General features: G+C 43.8%; 2 protein-coding genes across 8 annotated transcripts in view; both read left to right on the plus strand.

Annotated features, from left to right (window-relative positions):
• The first annotated feature begins 1660 nt into the window (after positions 1–1660).
• On the plus strand, positions 1661–11788 carry svopl (SVOP-like). Of its 2 annotated transcripts, none has more exons than XM_062066788.1 (16): positions 1661–1823; positions 2360–2463; positions 2535–2623; positions 3441–3539; positions 4577–4648; positions 4708–4832; positions 4902–4965; positions 5042–5167; positions 9188–9316; positions 9390–9463; positions 9564–9760; positions 9842–9953; positions 10936–11017; positions 11096–11185; positions 11250–11363; positions 11439–11788. In XM_062066788.1, exons 1-16 carry the CDS (start codon positions 1786–1788, stop codon positions 11448–11450), a joined length of 1527 nt encoding a protein of 508 aa, XP_061922772.1. In that variant the 5' UTR covers positions 1661–1785; the 3' UTR covers positions 11451–11788. The 2 variants fall into 2 exon arrangements, with proteins under 2 accessions (XP_061922772.1, XP_061922773.1); XM_062066789.1 differs by having other exon boundaries at positions 1708–1828.
• Positions 11789–15584: 3796 nt separating this feature from the next.
• The window catches only part of LOC133661465 (protein-methionine sulfoxide oxidase mical3a-like), a 32622-nt gene continuing 30919 nt past the window's right edge, over positions 15585–17287 (plus strand). For all 6 annotated transcript variants that reach the window (XR_009827945.1, XR_009827946.1, XM_062064669.1 and 3 more), the window contains exon 1: positions 15585–15617. The gene's annotated coding sequence lies outside the window, so the exon portion shown is untranslated. The remainder of the gene's footprint in view (positions 15618–17287) is intronic.

Below are 17287 nucleotides of genomic sequence, written 5' to 3' on the forward strand. Positions count from 1 at the left end.
GCGGCGTCTTCAGTAATGCGGACGCTGTATTGATCCTTTGTGGTGAAGAAGGAGCTGAGCCGGAAGGCAAAGCTCTCAATTTACTGGTCGATCTACGTTCTCATCCTCACCTATGGTCATGAGCTTTGGGTCATGACCGAAAGGACAAGATCACGGGTACAAGCGGCCGAAATGAGTTTCCTCCGCCGGATGGTGGGGCTCTCCCTTAGAGATAGGGTGAGAAGCTCTGCCATCCGGGGGGAGCTCAAAGTAAAGCCACTGCTCCTCCACATCGAGAGGAGCCAGATGAGGTGGTTCGGGCATCTGGTCAGGATGCCACCCGAACGCCTCCCTAGGGAGGTGTTTTGAGCACGTCCGACCGGTAGGAGGCCACAGGGAAGACACAGGACACGTTGGGAAGACTATGTCTCCCGGCTGGCCTGGGAACGCCTTGGGATCCCCCGGGAGGAGCTGGACGAAGTGGCTGGGGAGAGGGAAGTCTGGGCTTCCCTGCTTAGGCTGCTGCCCTCGCGACCCGACCTCTGATAAGCGGAAGAAGATGGATGGATGGATGGATGTTCTAGACAAAAAATCACTTCATATTCTCTACTGCTCGCTAGTGTTACCATATCTGAGTTACTGTGTAGAAATATGGGGAAATAACTACAAAAGTACACTTCATTCATTAACGGTGTTACAAAAAAGACCAGTTAGAATAATACATAATGTTGGATAGAGAGAACATACAAATCCTTTATTTATTGAATCAAAAATACTGAAATTCCACGACATAGTGAATTTGCAAACAGCTAAAATTATACACAAAGCAAACTATAATCTGCTACCCATGAATATACAACAATTCTTCTCAAAAAAAGAGGAGAAATATAATCTTAGACAAAAATGTAATTTAAAACATTTGTATGCACGTACAACACTTAAGACCTTCAGTATATCAGTATCTTGGGGCGGTATAGCTCGGTTGGTAGAGCAGCCGTGCCAGCAACTTGAGGGTTGCAGGTTCGATCCCCGCTTCCGCCATCCTAGTCACTGCCGTTGTGTCCTTGGGCAAGATACTTTACCCACCTGCTCCCAGTGCCACCCACACTGGTTTAAATGTAACTTAGATATTGGGTTTCACTATGTAAAGCACTTTGAGTCACTTGAGAAAAAGTGCTATATAAATGTAATTCACTTCACTTCGGTACGTGGAATTAAATTGTGGAATGGATTAAGCAAAGCGATCAAACAATGTACTAATATGATCCACTTCAAGAAACTCTTCAAACTTAAAGTGTTTACAAAGTACAAAGAAGAAGAACCATGATAAACATTCTGGATTTATTCCATCAATCCATTCTTTCATTCTCAAAATAATCTTACTTATCTCATCATATGTAATATTATATGACTTACTTCACCAATTATTATTTATTTATTAATTTTTATTGCGATTATTCATGGAGTATATTGTGAATACATTGAGAACAGGAAGTGAACAAAAGTTTTAGCAACGGTTATTTAAAAGAAAAGGGGTAGGATTAAATAAGCTCTGCTTCTTCCTACTCCTTTTCGAACATGTTGAAAAGAGAAACTGGGAATTGTGATGTATCATGTTGTATGCACGCATGTTCCAAATAAACTCCAACTGATCAACTCAACTCGACTCGACTCTCGGCTTCCGTACACACCTGCATGTGAGGCGTGCTCCTCTACGTCATTCTATAACACACTTCCGCGTTACCTGGCTGACAACAACTCAACACGGTCGGACTGTCTACCTAACTAACAAACGAACGTTGTTAAATGACCACAATACATTATCGAAGATTTACGCAGCCACGGTGAGGTAATAAAAGCGTTTGTTGCTTCAACTTCATTGGCGAATTCGAACACTTATCTTTGCTGTGCGCTGTAGACACAATTCAAACCATACGAAATGCTAAATATAATCCAGCCGATTCGACACACTTTTTTTCGACACTGAAATATTTGAAATATAGTTTATTGTCAACTTTTATATCCATCCATCCATTCATTTTTTACCGCTTCTCCCTTTTGGGGTAGCGGGGGGGGGGGTGCTGGATATCATCGGTTGTAATGTTTTTTTGTAAACACACACACACACACACAAATGCAACCATTCTTTTTTGGAAAACAGACAAAAAGAACAACTTCTAAATATATCTACAAATATTACATTAGTCTGACGTAAAAGAATTGATTAACGTGGGCCCCGACTTAAACAAGTTGAAAAACGTATTCGGGTGTTACCATTTAGTGGTCAATTGTACGGAATATGTACTGTACTGTGCAATCTACTAATACAAGTTTCAATCAAAAAAAGGAATATGTTTCTGAACGATTCAATCTGCTCCAGAATGGCTGAAAACCTAAAGACTGAGCTGGTCAGCGCCATCCACCTGCAGGAAGTGGAATTGTCGGACAGGCCGTCTGAGGGTCAAGAGGATGTGAAAAACAATAGTATGCACGCAAGCTCCTTCTATTGATCTTTTTTTTTGACAATGATGTCCCACTCTGATATTTATTTACAGGTGACACCTTCACGGTGGAGGAGGCCGTGGAACACATCGGATTTGGAAAATTTCACGTGATGCTCTTTATCATCATGGGAAGCACCAACGTAAGGCAATACGTTTCGTCATTTTAAACGCAACAAACCATAATTGTGTACATCAAAAAAAGTCTCAGGGTGGAGGACAGAGTAAAACAACTTGCACTGAGCCTAGTCTATAAAATCCGCTACACCTCCCTGATACCGAAGTACATGTCAAACTACTTCCTTAACGTAAATGACCGCCATAACCACAACACCAGGGAGAGCGCTACTAACCACGTCAAACCCAGATTCCGATCTAACAAAGGTCTTAACTCATTCTCTTTCTATGCCACATCAATATGGAATGCACTCCCAACAAGTGTAAAAGAAAGGGCATCTCTATCCTCCTTCAAAACTGCACTAAAATAACACCTCCAGGCAACTTCAACCCTGAACTAACACCCTGCCCCTTCCACATCCTACCTCCCCGGATTGTAAATAATCAAATGTAAATAATCAAATGTAGATACTTATTCTTATGCTTTCTGATCTCTCCCTCTCTCTATGTCCACTACTTGCTGTACATATCCTACCAAGTCCGTCCTACACTGTTTGAATGTCCATTTCTCTGATGATGCAATTGTTGATGACTGAAGTGTTGATATCAAACAAACCTAACCCCCCACCCCCCTCCACATCCCACACCCCGGATTGTAAATAATGTAAATCATTCAATGTATATACTCTGATGATTATCTTGTATTATGATGATAGTATATATCTGTATCATGAATCAATTTAAGTGGACTTATTCTGGTGTTACCATTTAGTGGTCAATTGTACGGAATATGTACTGTACTGTGCAATCTACTAATAAAAGTTTCAATCAATCAACGTGTAGATCGTGGAGGCCATGGAGATCATGTTCCTGCCGGTGGTTGCTCCTGAGATTCGTTGTTTGTGGCGTCTGGAGGACTGGCAGGTGGCGCTAGTGTCCACGGTAAGTGGGAGGATGTCTGTTAGCATGGAAGGCCAGTAATGTGGTGGGAGTGGAGCTAGACTCTCTGGCGGTGGTGTCAGAGAGGAGAAGTCTAGCAAAGCTCCTAGCCATTATGGACAACACCTCCCACCCACTACACTCGGACCTGGCGGAGAGAATGAGCGCGTTCAGTGGAAGTCTCAGACTCCCAAAATGCAACACGGAACGACACAGAAAGTCCTTCATACTGACAGCCATCAGACTGTATAATGCATATGTTCTTTTTTGACTGTATTTAATGTATAATAGACTGTATTTATATTATTCACATGTGAATAATGCTGTATAATAGACTGTATTTATATTATTCTCATGTAAAAAAATACCTATTGTATTTTTCGGACTATAAGTCGCAGTTTTTTTCATAGTTTGGCCGGGGGTGCGACTTATACTCAGGAACGACCTATGTGTGAAATTATTAACACATTACCGTAAAATATTAAATAATATTATTTAGCTCATTCACGTAAGAGACTAGACGTATAAGATTTCATCGGATTTAGCGATCAGGAGTGACAGATTGTTTGGTAAACGTATAGCATGTTCTATATGTTATAGTTATTTGAATGACTCTTACCATAATATGTTATGTTAACATACCAGGCACGTTCTCAGTTGGTTATTTATGCGTCATATAACGTACACTTATTCAGCGTGTTGTTCACTATTTTTTATTTATTTTAAATTGCCTTTCAAATGTCTATTCTTGGTGTTGGGTTTTATCAAATACATTTCCCCAAAAAATGCGACTTATACTCCAGTGCGACTTATATATGTTTTTTTCCTTCTTTATTATGCATTTTCGGCCGGTGCGACTTATACTCCGGAGCGACTTATAGTCCAAAAAATACGGTAAGCGTTTATTGTTTATTGTGAGCGAACTGTGGTGCTGAATTTCCCCCAGGGATCAATAAAGTACTTTCTATTCTATTTATATTAGCATAGCAATGATGTCATCATGACGTAATTGATGGTAGTATCTACTTTTGTGTTTTCAGATGGTGTTTTTGGGCTTCATGGTGTGCGGCGTCCTGAGTGGATACTTGGCTGACAAATATGGCCGCTGGAAGGTTGGCACATATTGAAAAGTTGTAAGAAAAAGGCCAAATTCGATGTTTGTTGTCTTCAGGTTGTTTTTGGAGGTTTCCTGTGGAGCACCTACTTCTCCTTCCTCACCTCCTTCGCCCCGTCCTACGCATGGTTCATCTTCCTGCGCAGCATGGTGGGCTGCGGCGTGGCTGCAGTGTCGCAGGGGTCAGACAGACTCTCACACACAAACACAAACACACACACACAAGTCATACTGACAAGCTTCCTGTGCAGGTTTGTGTTAAAGACCGAGTTCATTCCAGCCAAATATCGAGCTGTCCTGTTGCCATTGGCCTCCGTGAGTCGCAAACAGGAAGCTCCGCCCCCTCATTTTTGCTGACATCACCTCACGCACGCTTTGTTTGTGAGTTTAGATCTTTTGGATGACAGGAACCATGCTGATCATCATCCTTGGAATGCTGGTTGTTCCAACACTTGGCTGGAGGTGGATGATCCGCATCTCCATGTCCCCCAGCATCATCCTCTTGTTCCTCTTCCAGGTGGAAGTCTTGTCCACCTGTCCCCTCTTGTCTCCACCTGTCCCCTCTTGTCTCCACCTGTCCCCTCTGGTCTTACCTGTCCCCTCTTGTCTCCACCTGTCCCCTCTTGTCTCCACCTGTCCCCTCTTGTCTCCACCTGTCCCCTCTTGTCTCCACCTGTCCCCTCTTGTCTCCACCTGTCCCCTCTTGTGGCCACCTGTCCCCTCTTGTGTCCACCTGTCCCCTCTTGTGGCCACCTGTCCCCTCTTGTCTCCACCTGTCCCCTCTTGTGTCCACCTGTCCCCTCTTGTCTCCACCTGTCCCGTCTTGTCTTACCTGTCCCCTCTTGTCTCCACCTGTCCCCTCTTGTCTCCACCTGTCCCCTCTTGTGGCCACCTGTCCCCTCTTGTGTCCACCTGTCCCCTCTTGTGGCCACCTGTCCCCTCTTGTCTCCACCTGTCCCCTCTTGTGTCCACCTGTCCCCTCTTGTCTCCACCTGTCCCGTCTTGTCTTACCTGTCCCCTCTTGTCTCCACCTGTCCCCTCTTGTCTCCACCTGTCCCCTCTTGTCTCCACCTGTCCCCTCTTGTCTCCACCTGTCCCGTCTTGTGTCCACCTGTCCCCTCTTGTCTTCACCTGTCCCCTCTTGTCTCCACCTGTCCCCTCTTGTCACCACCTGTCCCCTCTTGTGGCCACCTGTCCCCTCTTGTCTCCACCTGTCCCCTCTTGTCTCCACCTGTCCCCTCTTGTGTCCACCTGTCCCCTCTTGTCTCCACCTGTCCCCTCTTGTCTCCACCTGTCCCCTCTTGTCTCCACCTGTCCCCTCTTGTCTTCACCTGTCCCCTCTTGTGGCCACCTGTCCCCTCTTGTCTCCACCTGTCCCCTCTTGTCTCCACCTGTCCCCTCTTGTCTCCACATGTCCCCTCTTGTGTCCACCTGTCCCCTCTTGTGTCCACCTGTCCCCTCTTGTGTCCACCTGTCCCCTCTTGTCTCCACCTGTCCCCTCTTGTGTCCACCTGTCCCCTCTTGTCTTCACCTGTCCCCTCTTGTCTCCACCTGTCCCCTCTTGTCTTCACCTGTCCCCTCTTGTGGCCACCTGTCCCCTCTTGTCTCCACCTGTCCCCTCTTGTCTCCACCTGTCCCCTCTTGTGGCCACCTGTCCCCTCTTGTCTCCACCTGTCCCCTCTTGTGTCCACCTGTCCCCTCTTGTCTCCACCTGTCCCCTCTTGTGTCCACCTGTCCCCTCTTGTCTCCACCTGTCCCCTCTTGTGTCCACCTGTCCCCTCTTGTCTTCACCTGTCCCCTCTTGTGGCCACCTGTCCCCTCTTGTTTCAACTTGTCCCCTCTTGTGTCCACCTGTCCCCTCTTGTTTCAACTTGTCCCCTCTCGTGGCCACCTGTCCCCTCTTGTCTCCACCTGTCCCCTCTTGTCTCCACCTGTCCCCTCTTGTGGCCACCTGTCCCCTCTTGTCTCCACCTGTCCCCTCTTGTGGCCACCTGTCCCCTCTTGTCTCCACCTGTCCCCTCTCGTGGCCACCTGTCCCCTCTTGTCTCCACCTGTCCCCTCTTGTGGCCACCTGTCCCCTCTTGTCTCCACCTGTCCCCTCTTGTGGCCACCTGTCTCCACCTGTCCCCTCTCGTGGCCACCTGTCCCCTCTTGTCTCCACCTGTCCCCTCTTGTGGCCACCTGTCCCCTCTTGTGGCCACCTGTCCCCTCTTGTCTCCACCTGTCCCCTCTTGTGGCCACCTGTCCCCTCTTGTCTCCACCTGTCCCCTCTTGTGTCCACCTGTCCCCTCTTGTCTTCACCTGTCCCCTCTTGTCTCCACCTGTCCCCTCTCGTGGCCACCTGTCCCCTCTTGTCTCCACCTGTCCCCTCTTGTCTCCACCTGTCCCCTCTTGTGTCCACCTGTCCCCTCTTGTCTTCACCTGTCCCCTCTTGTGTCCACCTGTCCCCTCTTGTCTCCACCTGTCCCCTCTTGTGTCCACCTGTCCCCTCTTGTTTCAACTTGTCCCCTCTTGTGGCCACCTGTCCCCTCTCGTGGCCACCTGTCCCCTCTTGTCTCCACCTGTCCCCTCTTGTCTCCACCTGTCCCCTCTTGTCTCCACCTGTCCCCTCTTGTGGCCACCTGTCCCCTCTTGTGGCCACCCGTCCCCTCTTGTCTCCACCTGTCCCCTCTCGTGGCCACCTGTCCCCTCTTGTCTCCACCTGTCCCCTCTTGTGGCCACCTGTCCCCTCTTGTCTCCACCTGTCCCCTCTCGTGGCCACCTGTCCCCTCTTGTTTCAACTTGTCCCCTGTTGTTTCCGCGTGTCTCCCCTTGTCTTAACCCGTGCCCTTTTCTTTCCATCTGTGCCCTCCTCTTCTCTTTTGTTTCCACCTGACCCCTATTCTCATTTTCTTGTTTCCACCTGTGCCCTCTTCTCTTCTCTTGTTTTCACCTGTTTCCACTGGTTCCCTTCTTTTCCCCTCATGTTTTCTCTTCTCCCCATCTGTCCCCACATGTCCCCTCTTTACCACACTGGTTTCCACTTATCTCCTATTGTACCCACCTGTCCCTTTTGTTTCCACCTACACCCTCTTGTCCCCACCTGTCTTTGCTTGTTTCCACCTACACCCTCTTGTCCCCACCTGTCCCTTTTGTTTCCACCTACACCCTCTTGTCCCCACCTGTCTTTGCTTGTTTCCACCTACACCCTCTTGTCCCCACCTGTCTTTGCTTGTTTCCACCTACACCCTCTTGTCCCCACCTGTCCCCGGCTGTCCCCTCTTGTTTCCACATGTCTCCGGCTGTCCCCTCTTGTTTCCACTTGTCCCCACCTGTCCACTCTTGTCCCCTCTTGTTTCCACTTGTCCCTTCCCTGTCCACTCTTGTCTCGACCTGTGCCCTCTTGTTTCCAATTGTCCCCTCTTGTTTCCACTTGTTCCCACCTGTCCACTCTTGTCCCCTCTTGTTTCCACTTGTCCCTTCCCTGTCCACTCTTGTCTCGACCTGTGCCCTCTTGTTTCCAATTGTCCCCTCTTGTTTCCACTTGTCCCCACCTGTCCACTCTTGTCTCGACCTGTCCCCTCTTGTTTTCACTTGTCCCCTCTTGTTTCCACCTGTCCACTCTTGTCCCCTCTTGTCTTGACCTGTCCCCTCTTGTTTCCAACTGTCCCCTCTTGTTTCCACCTGTCCACTCTTGTCCCCTCTTGTCTTGACCTGTCCCCTCTTGTTTCCAACTGTCCCCTCTTGTTTCCACGTGTCCCCACCTGTCCACTCTTGTCTCGACCTGTCCCCTCTTGTTTCCAATTGTCCCCTCTTGTTTCCACTTGTCCCCACCTGTCCACTCTTGTCTCGACCTGTCCCCTCTTGTTTTCACATGTCCCCTCTTGTTTCCAACTGTCCCCTCTTGTTTCCAATTGTCCCCTCTTGTTTCCACTTGTCCCCACCTGTCCACTCTTGTCTCGACCTGTCCCCTCTTGTTTTCACATGTCCCCTCTTGTTTCCAACTGTCCCCTCTTGTTTCCACGTGTCCCCACCTGTCCACTCTTGTCTCGACCTGTCCCCTCTTGTTTCCAATTGTCCCCTCTTGTTTCCACTTGTCCCCACCTGTCCACTCTTGTCTCGACCTGTCCCCTCTTGTTTTCACATGTCCCCTCTTGTTTCCACGTGTCCCCACCTGTCCACTCTTGTCTCGACCTGTCCCCTCTTGTTTTCACATGTCCCCTCTTGTTTCCACGTGTCCCTTCTTGTTTCCACATGTCCCCACCTGTCCCCTCTTTTTTCGACCTGTCCTCTCTTGTTTTCACTTGCCCCCTCTTGTTTCCACTTGTTCCCACCTGTCCACTCTTGTCCCCTCTTGTCTTGACCTGTCCCCTCTAGTTTCCACCTACCCCCTTTTGTCCCCACCTGTCCCCTCTTGTTTCCACCAATCCGTTCCAATCCCCGCTTATCCCCTTCCCTTCATGTCCCCACTTGTCCCTAAAGAAATAACATGGAATTAGTGAGTTGAAGGGTAGAAGTGCAAAAATATCGAAGCAAATGTTTCCTTTCCCGTGTTTAGTTCATTCCGGAGTCGGCTCGCTTTAACGTGTCGGCAGGAAACGTTCAGGCCGCATTGGACACGCTAAACTGGATTGCCAAGATGAACAAAGCCTCTCTTCCGCCGGGACGTCTGGTGGAGCCTGTTGTGGTGCGTCCTCTGTCCCCGCAGACGAGTCCGGGTAAAGGAGGCTGAGGTTCTAAAGGTTCTGTTGGTGTTTCAGGAGAAGAGAGGCAGCTGGAGGATTTTGATGGGGCCCGCCTTTAGGAGGACAACTTTGCTGCTCTGGTACTCATGGTAACGTATCGCCTGCTTGTGTCAATCACTCCACCCGAATGGAGGCTACGCGTACCGTAAAAAACATGGCCTCCTGGCATGTTGTCATTTCCTGTTTTAGGTTTGTGGCGTCCTTTACGTACTACGGGTCGGTTCTGAGTAGCTCTGAGCTTCTGGAAAAGAACTTATTGTGTGTGACCGACGGCGACCACGAGCATCAGGTCAAACATCTCACTGAGGACGAACGATGTTACTGCATCCCCTTCGCCAACAGCGATTATCACACGCTCCTCATCAGCTGCTTGGGAGAGGTTGCACGTGAGTCCCAGACCTGTCCCGCCTGTCCTTCCAAATAACACACAAAGAAAGAAATATCTGTTTGTCTTCATGTCCACTCAGTTATCCCAGTAAACATCTGTCTGCTCAACGTGTTTGGAAGGAAGAGGTCTTTAATGATGTTGCAGCTAGCGGCGGCCGTCTTCTTCCTGATGCTCAACATCTGTACCACAATGTAAGAACATTCATGCTAGATCTGATGCTCTGTTCCATTGAGTCCACATAGATCTGGTTGACTTGGTCCATATAAATCAGGTCTACGTCAATATGGTTGACTTAGATCAGATCCACATAGTTCTGATCCACGTATATCTGATTGATTTGATCTCGTACTCGTAGGTCTGGTTGACCGGATCCATATAGACCAGGTCCATGTAGATCTGGTTGACCAAAACCACATGGAGCAGGTCCACTCAGATCTGGTTGACTAGATCTAACTAAACCTGTTTCACATAAATCTGGTTGACCGGATCTACAAAAATGAGTTCCATGTAGATCTGGCTGACTGATTCCATTCGGACCAGGTCAGCATAGGAGCAGGGCCACTCAGATCTGGTTGACCGGATCCAGCTAGACCAGTTCCAGATACATCTAGTTGACCGGATCTACATAGACCAGATCCACATAAATCTGGTTGACCGGGCTCACCTAGACCTGTTCCACATTGATCGAGTTGACTCGATCTAAAAATAATAAAATAGGTCCGCGTAGATCTGGTTGACTGCATCCACCTGGACCAAGTCCACGTTGGTCTGGTTGAACGGTTCCACCTGGACCAGGTCCACTCAGATCAGATTGACTGGATCCACCTAGACTAGTTCAACCCAGATCTTGGTCACCGAATCTACTTTGACCAAGTCCATGTAGATCTGGTTGACTGAATCGGTCTACGTAGATCATGTCGACTGGATCCACGTAGACCAGGTTTACGTAGATCAGGTTGACCGGATCCACATTGACTAGGTCCACTCAGATCTGGTTGACCAGGTATACCTACACTAGGTTATCGTAGATCTGGTTGACCGGATCCACATAGACCAGGTCCTCGTAGCTCTGGTTGACAGGATCCACATAGACCAGGTCCTAGTAGATCTGGTTGACAGGATCCACATAGACCAGGTCCTCCCAGATCTGAGATGTTCATTCTGTGCTTTCAGGTTGGGCTTCACCGTAATTTTGTTCCTGCTACGCTCTCTGGTCTCAATGAACTTCACTGTAGTTTATATCTACACGGCGGAGGTATTGTCCTTGTTCCAAATCGTTGGAATAGATGGTGTGGATCAGGCGCTAGATGCTTATTGTGGTTCTGGTCTTCAGGTGTATCCGACTGTGGCGCGGTCGCTGGGGATGGGTTTCTCCACGTCGTTCAGTCGTATCGGAGGAATGATCGCTCCTTTCATCGCTCAGGTGTGTTTGCAGTCCTGATTCTGTTTGTGATCCTGTGTGTGACGCTCCTCTGTGGGTACTTCAGGTGCTCATGTCTCAGTCTGTGATTCTGGCGCTGAGTCCGTTCGCCACGGCGTGTGTGCTCTGTGCTGTGGGAAGCTTTCTTTTGCCGATAGAAACAAAAGGTCGAGCTTTGCAGGTGAGACTCGTCTCTTTATCTTATTGATTTTTTTCTTACAAAGTCACAATCTTGTCTTTTTTTCTTCTTTTGTAGCAAATCTCCTGACCCCACTACCTGAACAAAGAATATTTTATTCATTATTTTCTAACATGAAAGTAACTCACTGCAGTTGGAATGTTTAGGTCAGGGCTCCCCAAACTACGGCCCGCGAGCCGGATCCGGCCCCACAGCATCCAAAATCCGGCCCACAGGAAGTCCCAAGTTAATTTTTATTTTTTTATAAATCTTTCCTTTCTAATCCATTTTCTACCGCTTGTTACTCTTGGTGTCTCCTAGCCACTCAGGCAAATCATATCGTGACGATGTTAAATGTTGATGAACATCAATGTTAATTGATGTTAAATGACAAAACGGATTATAAAGACAATGTATCTATGTATATATACATATATATATATACATATATATATATATATACATATATATATATATATATATATGTATATATGTATATATATATATATATATATATATATATATATATATATATATATATATATATATATATATATATATATATATATATATATATATATATATATATATATATATATATATATATGTATATATATATATATATTTATAGACAGTATATATATATATATATATTAGGGCTGCAACTAACGATTAATTTGATAATCGATTAATCTGTCGATCATTACTTCGATTAATCGATTAATAATCGGATAAAAGAGACACACTTTTATATAAGTATTTTATTGGGAAAAAACAGCATACTGGCACCATACTTATTTTGATTATTGTTTCTCAGCTGTTTGTACATGTTGCAGTTTATAAATAAAGGTTTATTAAAAAATATTACAAAAATAAAAGTAAAAATGCCTCTGCGCATAGCATAGATCCAACGAATCGATGACTAAATTAATCGCCAACTATTTTTATAATCGATTTTAATCGATTAGTTGTTGCAGCCCTAATATATATACAGTACATACAGCCCGGCCCCCGGCCAAATTTTTTTAACCCAATGCGGCCGCTGAGTCAAAAAGTTTGGGGACCCCTGGTTTAGGTGCTTTTTAAAAAAGGTTGACTTTTTGAAAATTCGCACAGGTCTTTGTTAAAATAAAGTTTATTTTTTTTACACTCCTCCAGTCTGTTTCAAATAGATCAGTGATTCTCGAACCGTGGTACTTGTACCACTAGTGGTACAGAGGCTCTATCTCGTTGTACGTCAAAGACTCACTTTGTTAAAGTACAGTGTTTTTTTTCCTATATTCAAACTGTTTGTAATGTCACCATGGCCAAACATATTAAATATAATTGTTATTAAATAAAACCTCTGTTGTGTTTCAAATAATACTTAGGCCTACTGTGCAACTGTATTTTAACGTGGGTCATTGCGGTGCTTGGAGAGCCAAGTTTTTTCTGAGGTGGTACTTGGTGGAAAAAAGTTTGAGAACCACTGAAATAGATATTAGTTTTCTACATTCTTAAACATATTTGTTTTAAATTACATGTGTCAAACTCAATGCCCAGGGACCAGTTTAGGCCTGCCACATTATATTATGTGGCCCACAATAGCCTGGAAATTAAATGCGGCAATAAAGTACTTGACAGAAGAAAAAAATACATGTACTGAATGCAATTGCATATCTTTTAAACTTTAATATTATATAATAATGTAAATATATTACCATACATTCCAAGCTTGTTTTGTTAAAATACAAATACATTCTCAAATATCTGCTTGCATTATGATTTTAAAGCAAGTAATCCATCAAACTGTACACTGTAAAAGCGTCTCTAGATTTTATAGGAGAAAACTTGCAGCTCAGTCGCCAAAATTGTACCTTAGAATCGTGGTACGTTTTTCCATTTACAGTAAATGCTGTAAAAACGCTGTACATTTTATGTTAAAACTCCAGCGACTGAGCAGCCAGCAAAGTCTACATATGTATTTTTAGTGTATGTAAAAAATATGTATAATACTGTAATTATATTCATAGGCAATTGTGTAACATCATGAAGCGAATCCTTACTTTTTATATTCACATATTATTCACCCTTACAAACGGCCCCCTAAGTGCAGCCTTATCTGCGATGCGATTTTGTGTCCAAAATGAGTTGGACACCCCTGTTTTCATAAGTTAATTGTTTTACATTACACACATTTTTTTTCCAAAATAGATAAAAAAATGTTTGCTTCACATACATCTTTTTATTAAATAAAGTATTTTTCTAAACTCCCGCACTTCTTTGTTTTGAATAAAGTAAAATAAAATACATTCCCACACATCTTTGTTTTGAATAAAGTATGTTTTTTTTTTTACCTTCCCACACTTCTTTGTTTCAAATAGTTTTATTGTTTTTTTTTACATTCGCATAAATCTTTGTTTTAAATACTTTTTTCTTTGCACTCGTCTTTGTAATTTTTGAATAACGTTCATCCTTGTTTTACTTTCGCACACATTGTGTTTAGATTTTTTTTTTTTACTTTGGCACAGGCCTTTGTTTAAAATAAAAATATATTGTTTTACAAATTCGCAGACATTTTTGTTTTAAACCAAGTTAATGTTTTGGTATTCACACTGGTCTTTGTTTTAAATGAAATACTTTTTTTTACATTCTTACTCATCTCGGTTTAAACCATGGGTGTCAAACGTACGGCCCGCGGGCTGGATCAGGCCCGCGAACAGGTTTTATCCGGCCCGCGGGATGAGTTTGCCAAGTATAAAAATGAGCCAACATTTTTTAATGAAAGAAACTGCTGTTCTATAAGTGTCCACTAGATGTCGCAATATCAATTATTTGTATCTTTGTAGATGATGCTACATATGTAAAAAAAAATAAACCACATGATGTGTACCAGTCGAGAAAATTGAGCAAACTACATAAATCCTGTAATTTGATTTTGGTATTATTTTTTTATCTTGATAGATTGAAAATGAAAACCAATGAGTTGACTGATGAACATTATCACATAATTTATTCTAGCCTACTCAGTGGCCTAGTGGTTAGAGTGTCCGCCCTGAGATCGGTAGGTTGTGAGTTCAAACCCCGGCCGAGTCATGCCAAAGACTATAAAAATGGGACCCATTACCTCTCTCAGCATCAAGGGTTGGAAATGGGGGTTAATGATTCCCGGGCGCGGCACTGCTGCTGCCCACTGCTCCCCTCACCTCTCAGGGGATGATCAAGGGGATGGGTCAAATGCAGAGGACAAATTTCACCACACCTAGTGTGTGTGTGACAATCATTGGTACTTTAACTTTAACTTCAGAAAGTATAAATAACGACAAATAAAGATAGAATACTCATCGGCAGTCACTCGTAGTCAAGTATGACTGTCCTCAGAATGGATGGATTCCCATTCGGGAGGACGCCTGCGCGTGACGTCATTTTAGCGTGGGGAGACTGATGCGCCTGCAGCCACCACACGGTCCTTGGCAGAGAGGGGCCTTGATCCAGTGGCATGGATCCATGACGACTGGAGACCACCCTCTGTTGCAGCCTTCATCCGCCTTCAGTGCCGTTGTGACATGCAGTGTCATCCTCCGCCACTTCCACCGTTGAGGTCTTTGAAATAGAATACTATTAACCGCAACATGTAAGGGTAAAAAAACAAAAAACATTATGATTTGTACATTTTCAGAATGTGCTTATTCTATTTTTAAACAAAGAAATCAATCTGAAGTTGTCTTTATTTTTAAGTTATCGTGCCGTGATTTCACCAACCTGGGAGTAGATATTTCTCCATGTGGCCCCCGATCTAAAATGAGTTTGACACCCGTGGTTTAAATAAAGCTTATTTGTTCTACATTTGCACACATTTGTTTTACATTTAAACACATCTCTGTTTCAAATAAATTATTTTTTTAATTCCCACATTTCTTGGTTTTAGAACGTTTGTATTTTTACATTTGCACACTTGTTGTAAAATAAAGTTTCTGTTTTACATTCGCACACGTATTTGTTTTAAGTTAACACTCATTCACAATGGGAGCTCCATTGCTGACAATGCGGTTCTTGTTGCTAAACACAGGAAGTCAGCAGCAGCCCTGCAAGGGGCGCTCTGTGCTCTCGCCCTAATTGAAAACAACCCAAGTCTTTAAGCTCGTTTGCGCAGATTTAAGATTACTGTCTGAACAGTAGCCCCGCCCCCCGACTTTAACCTGTGCATGTGCATCAGTAGGTGTGATTACAATGGATTTAACGATGTACAGAAGCACCTGTTGAACTTGCAGCTGAGATGTGAGTATCCTACACAACAATTCTATACATTTGTCAGTCTAACAAAAGTTGTTTTAATTATAGGAATAATCAAAGTTGATTTGATGTGCAGGTAGGGATAAGTGAAGTGTGATTAAATGGGTCTTGGGAAAGGCAGAGCAATGCAGACATGCTTTAAGCAGGACTGTCTGAGCATCTGAAACATGTTACAAACAGGAAGAAGTGTGCTACAAACAGGAAGTAATGTGTTACAAACAGACAGAAGCATGTTGCAAACATAAATACGTGTTCCAAACAGAAATAAGTGTGTTACAAACAGAAAGAAGCTTGTTGCAAACAGGAATTAATGTGTTACAAACAGACAGAAGCATGTTGCAAACAAAAATATGTGTGTTACAAACAGAAATAAGTGTTACAAACAGAAAGAAGCTTGTTACAAACAGGAAGTAATTTTACAAACAGACAGAAGCATGTTGCAAACAGAAATATGTGTGTTACAAACAGAAATAAGTGTGTTACAAACAGAAAGAAGCCTGTTACAAACAGGAAGTAATGTGTTACAAACAGACAGAAGCATGTTGCAAACAGAAATACGTGTTACAAACAGAAATATGTGTGTTGCAAACAGAAATACGTGTGTTACAAACAGAAAGAAACGAGTTACAAACAGGAAGAAGCTTGTTACAAACAGAAAGAAGCATGTTGCAAACAGGAAGAAGTGTGTTACAAATGGGAAGAAGGGTGTTGCAAACAAGTGTGTTATTAACATGAAGAAATGGGTTAAAAACATTACAACGCGTGTTACAAACAGAAAAAAGTGTGGTACAAACAGATAAGTGTGTAACAAACCGGAAGAAGCATGTTACAAACAGAAATAAACGTGTTACAAAAAGGAAGAAGTGTTACAAACAAAAAGAAGCATGTTGCAAACAGGAAGAAGCGTGTTACAACTTACAAACAGAGGGAAGCATGTAACAAACAGAAATAAGTGGGTAACAAGTAGAAAGAAGCATGCTGCGAAAAGGAAGAAATGTGATACAAACAGGAAGAAATTAGTTACAAACAAAGAATTATGTTACTAACTGGAAGAAATTGGTTAAAAAGAGAAAGACGCGTGTTACAAACAGAAATAAGTGTGTTACACACAGAAAGAAACATGTTACAAACAAGAAAGGGTATGTTACAAACAGAAAAATTCATGTTACAAAAAGAAAAAAGTGTGTTACAAACAGGAAGAAGCATATTACAAACAGGAAATGTGTGTTACACACAGGAAGAAGCATATTGCAAACAGGCAGAAGCATGTTGCAAAAATAAATAAGTGTGTTACAAACAGGAAAAAGCGTGTTACAAACAAAAAAAAGTGTGTTACAAACAGGAAGAAGCATGTTGCAAACAGGAAGACATTTTTGACAAACAGAAGGAAGCGTGTAACAAACAGAAATAAGCGTGTAACAAACAGAAATAAGCGTGTAACAAACAGGAAGAAGCATGTTGCGAACAGGAAGACATGTGATACAAACAGGAAGAAATGTGTTACAAATAGAAAGAAGTGTGTTACCAACAGGAAGAAATGGGTTAAAAACAGAAAGACACGTGTTACAAGCAGAAAAAAAGTGTGTTACAAACAGAAAGAAGGATGTTAAAGAGAAAGGAGTGTGTTACGAACAGGGAGAAGTGTGTTACATACA

This window comes from Entelurus aequoreus, linkage group LG12, assembly GCF_033978785.1.
Source record: "Entelurus aequoreus isolate RoL-2023_Sb linkage group LG12, RoL_Eaeq_v1.1, whole genome shotgun sequence".
In the NCBI taxonomy this organism is placed as follows: domain Eukaryota; kingdom Metazoa; phylum Chordata; class Actinopteri; order Syngnathiformes; family Syngnathidae; genus Entelurus; species Entelurus aequoreus.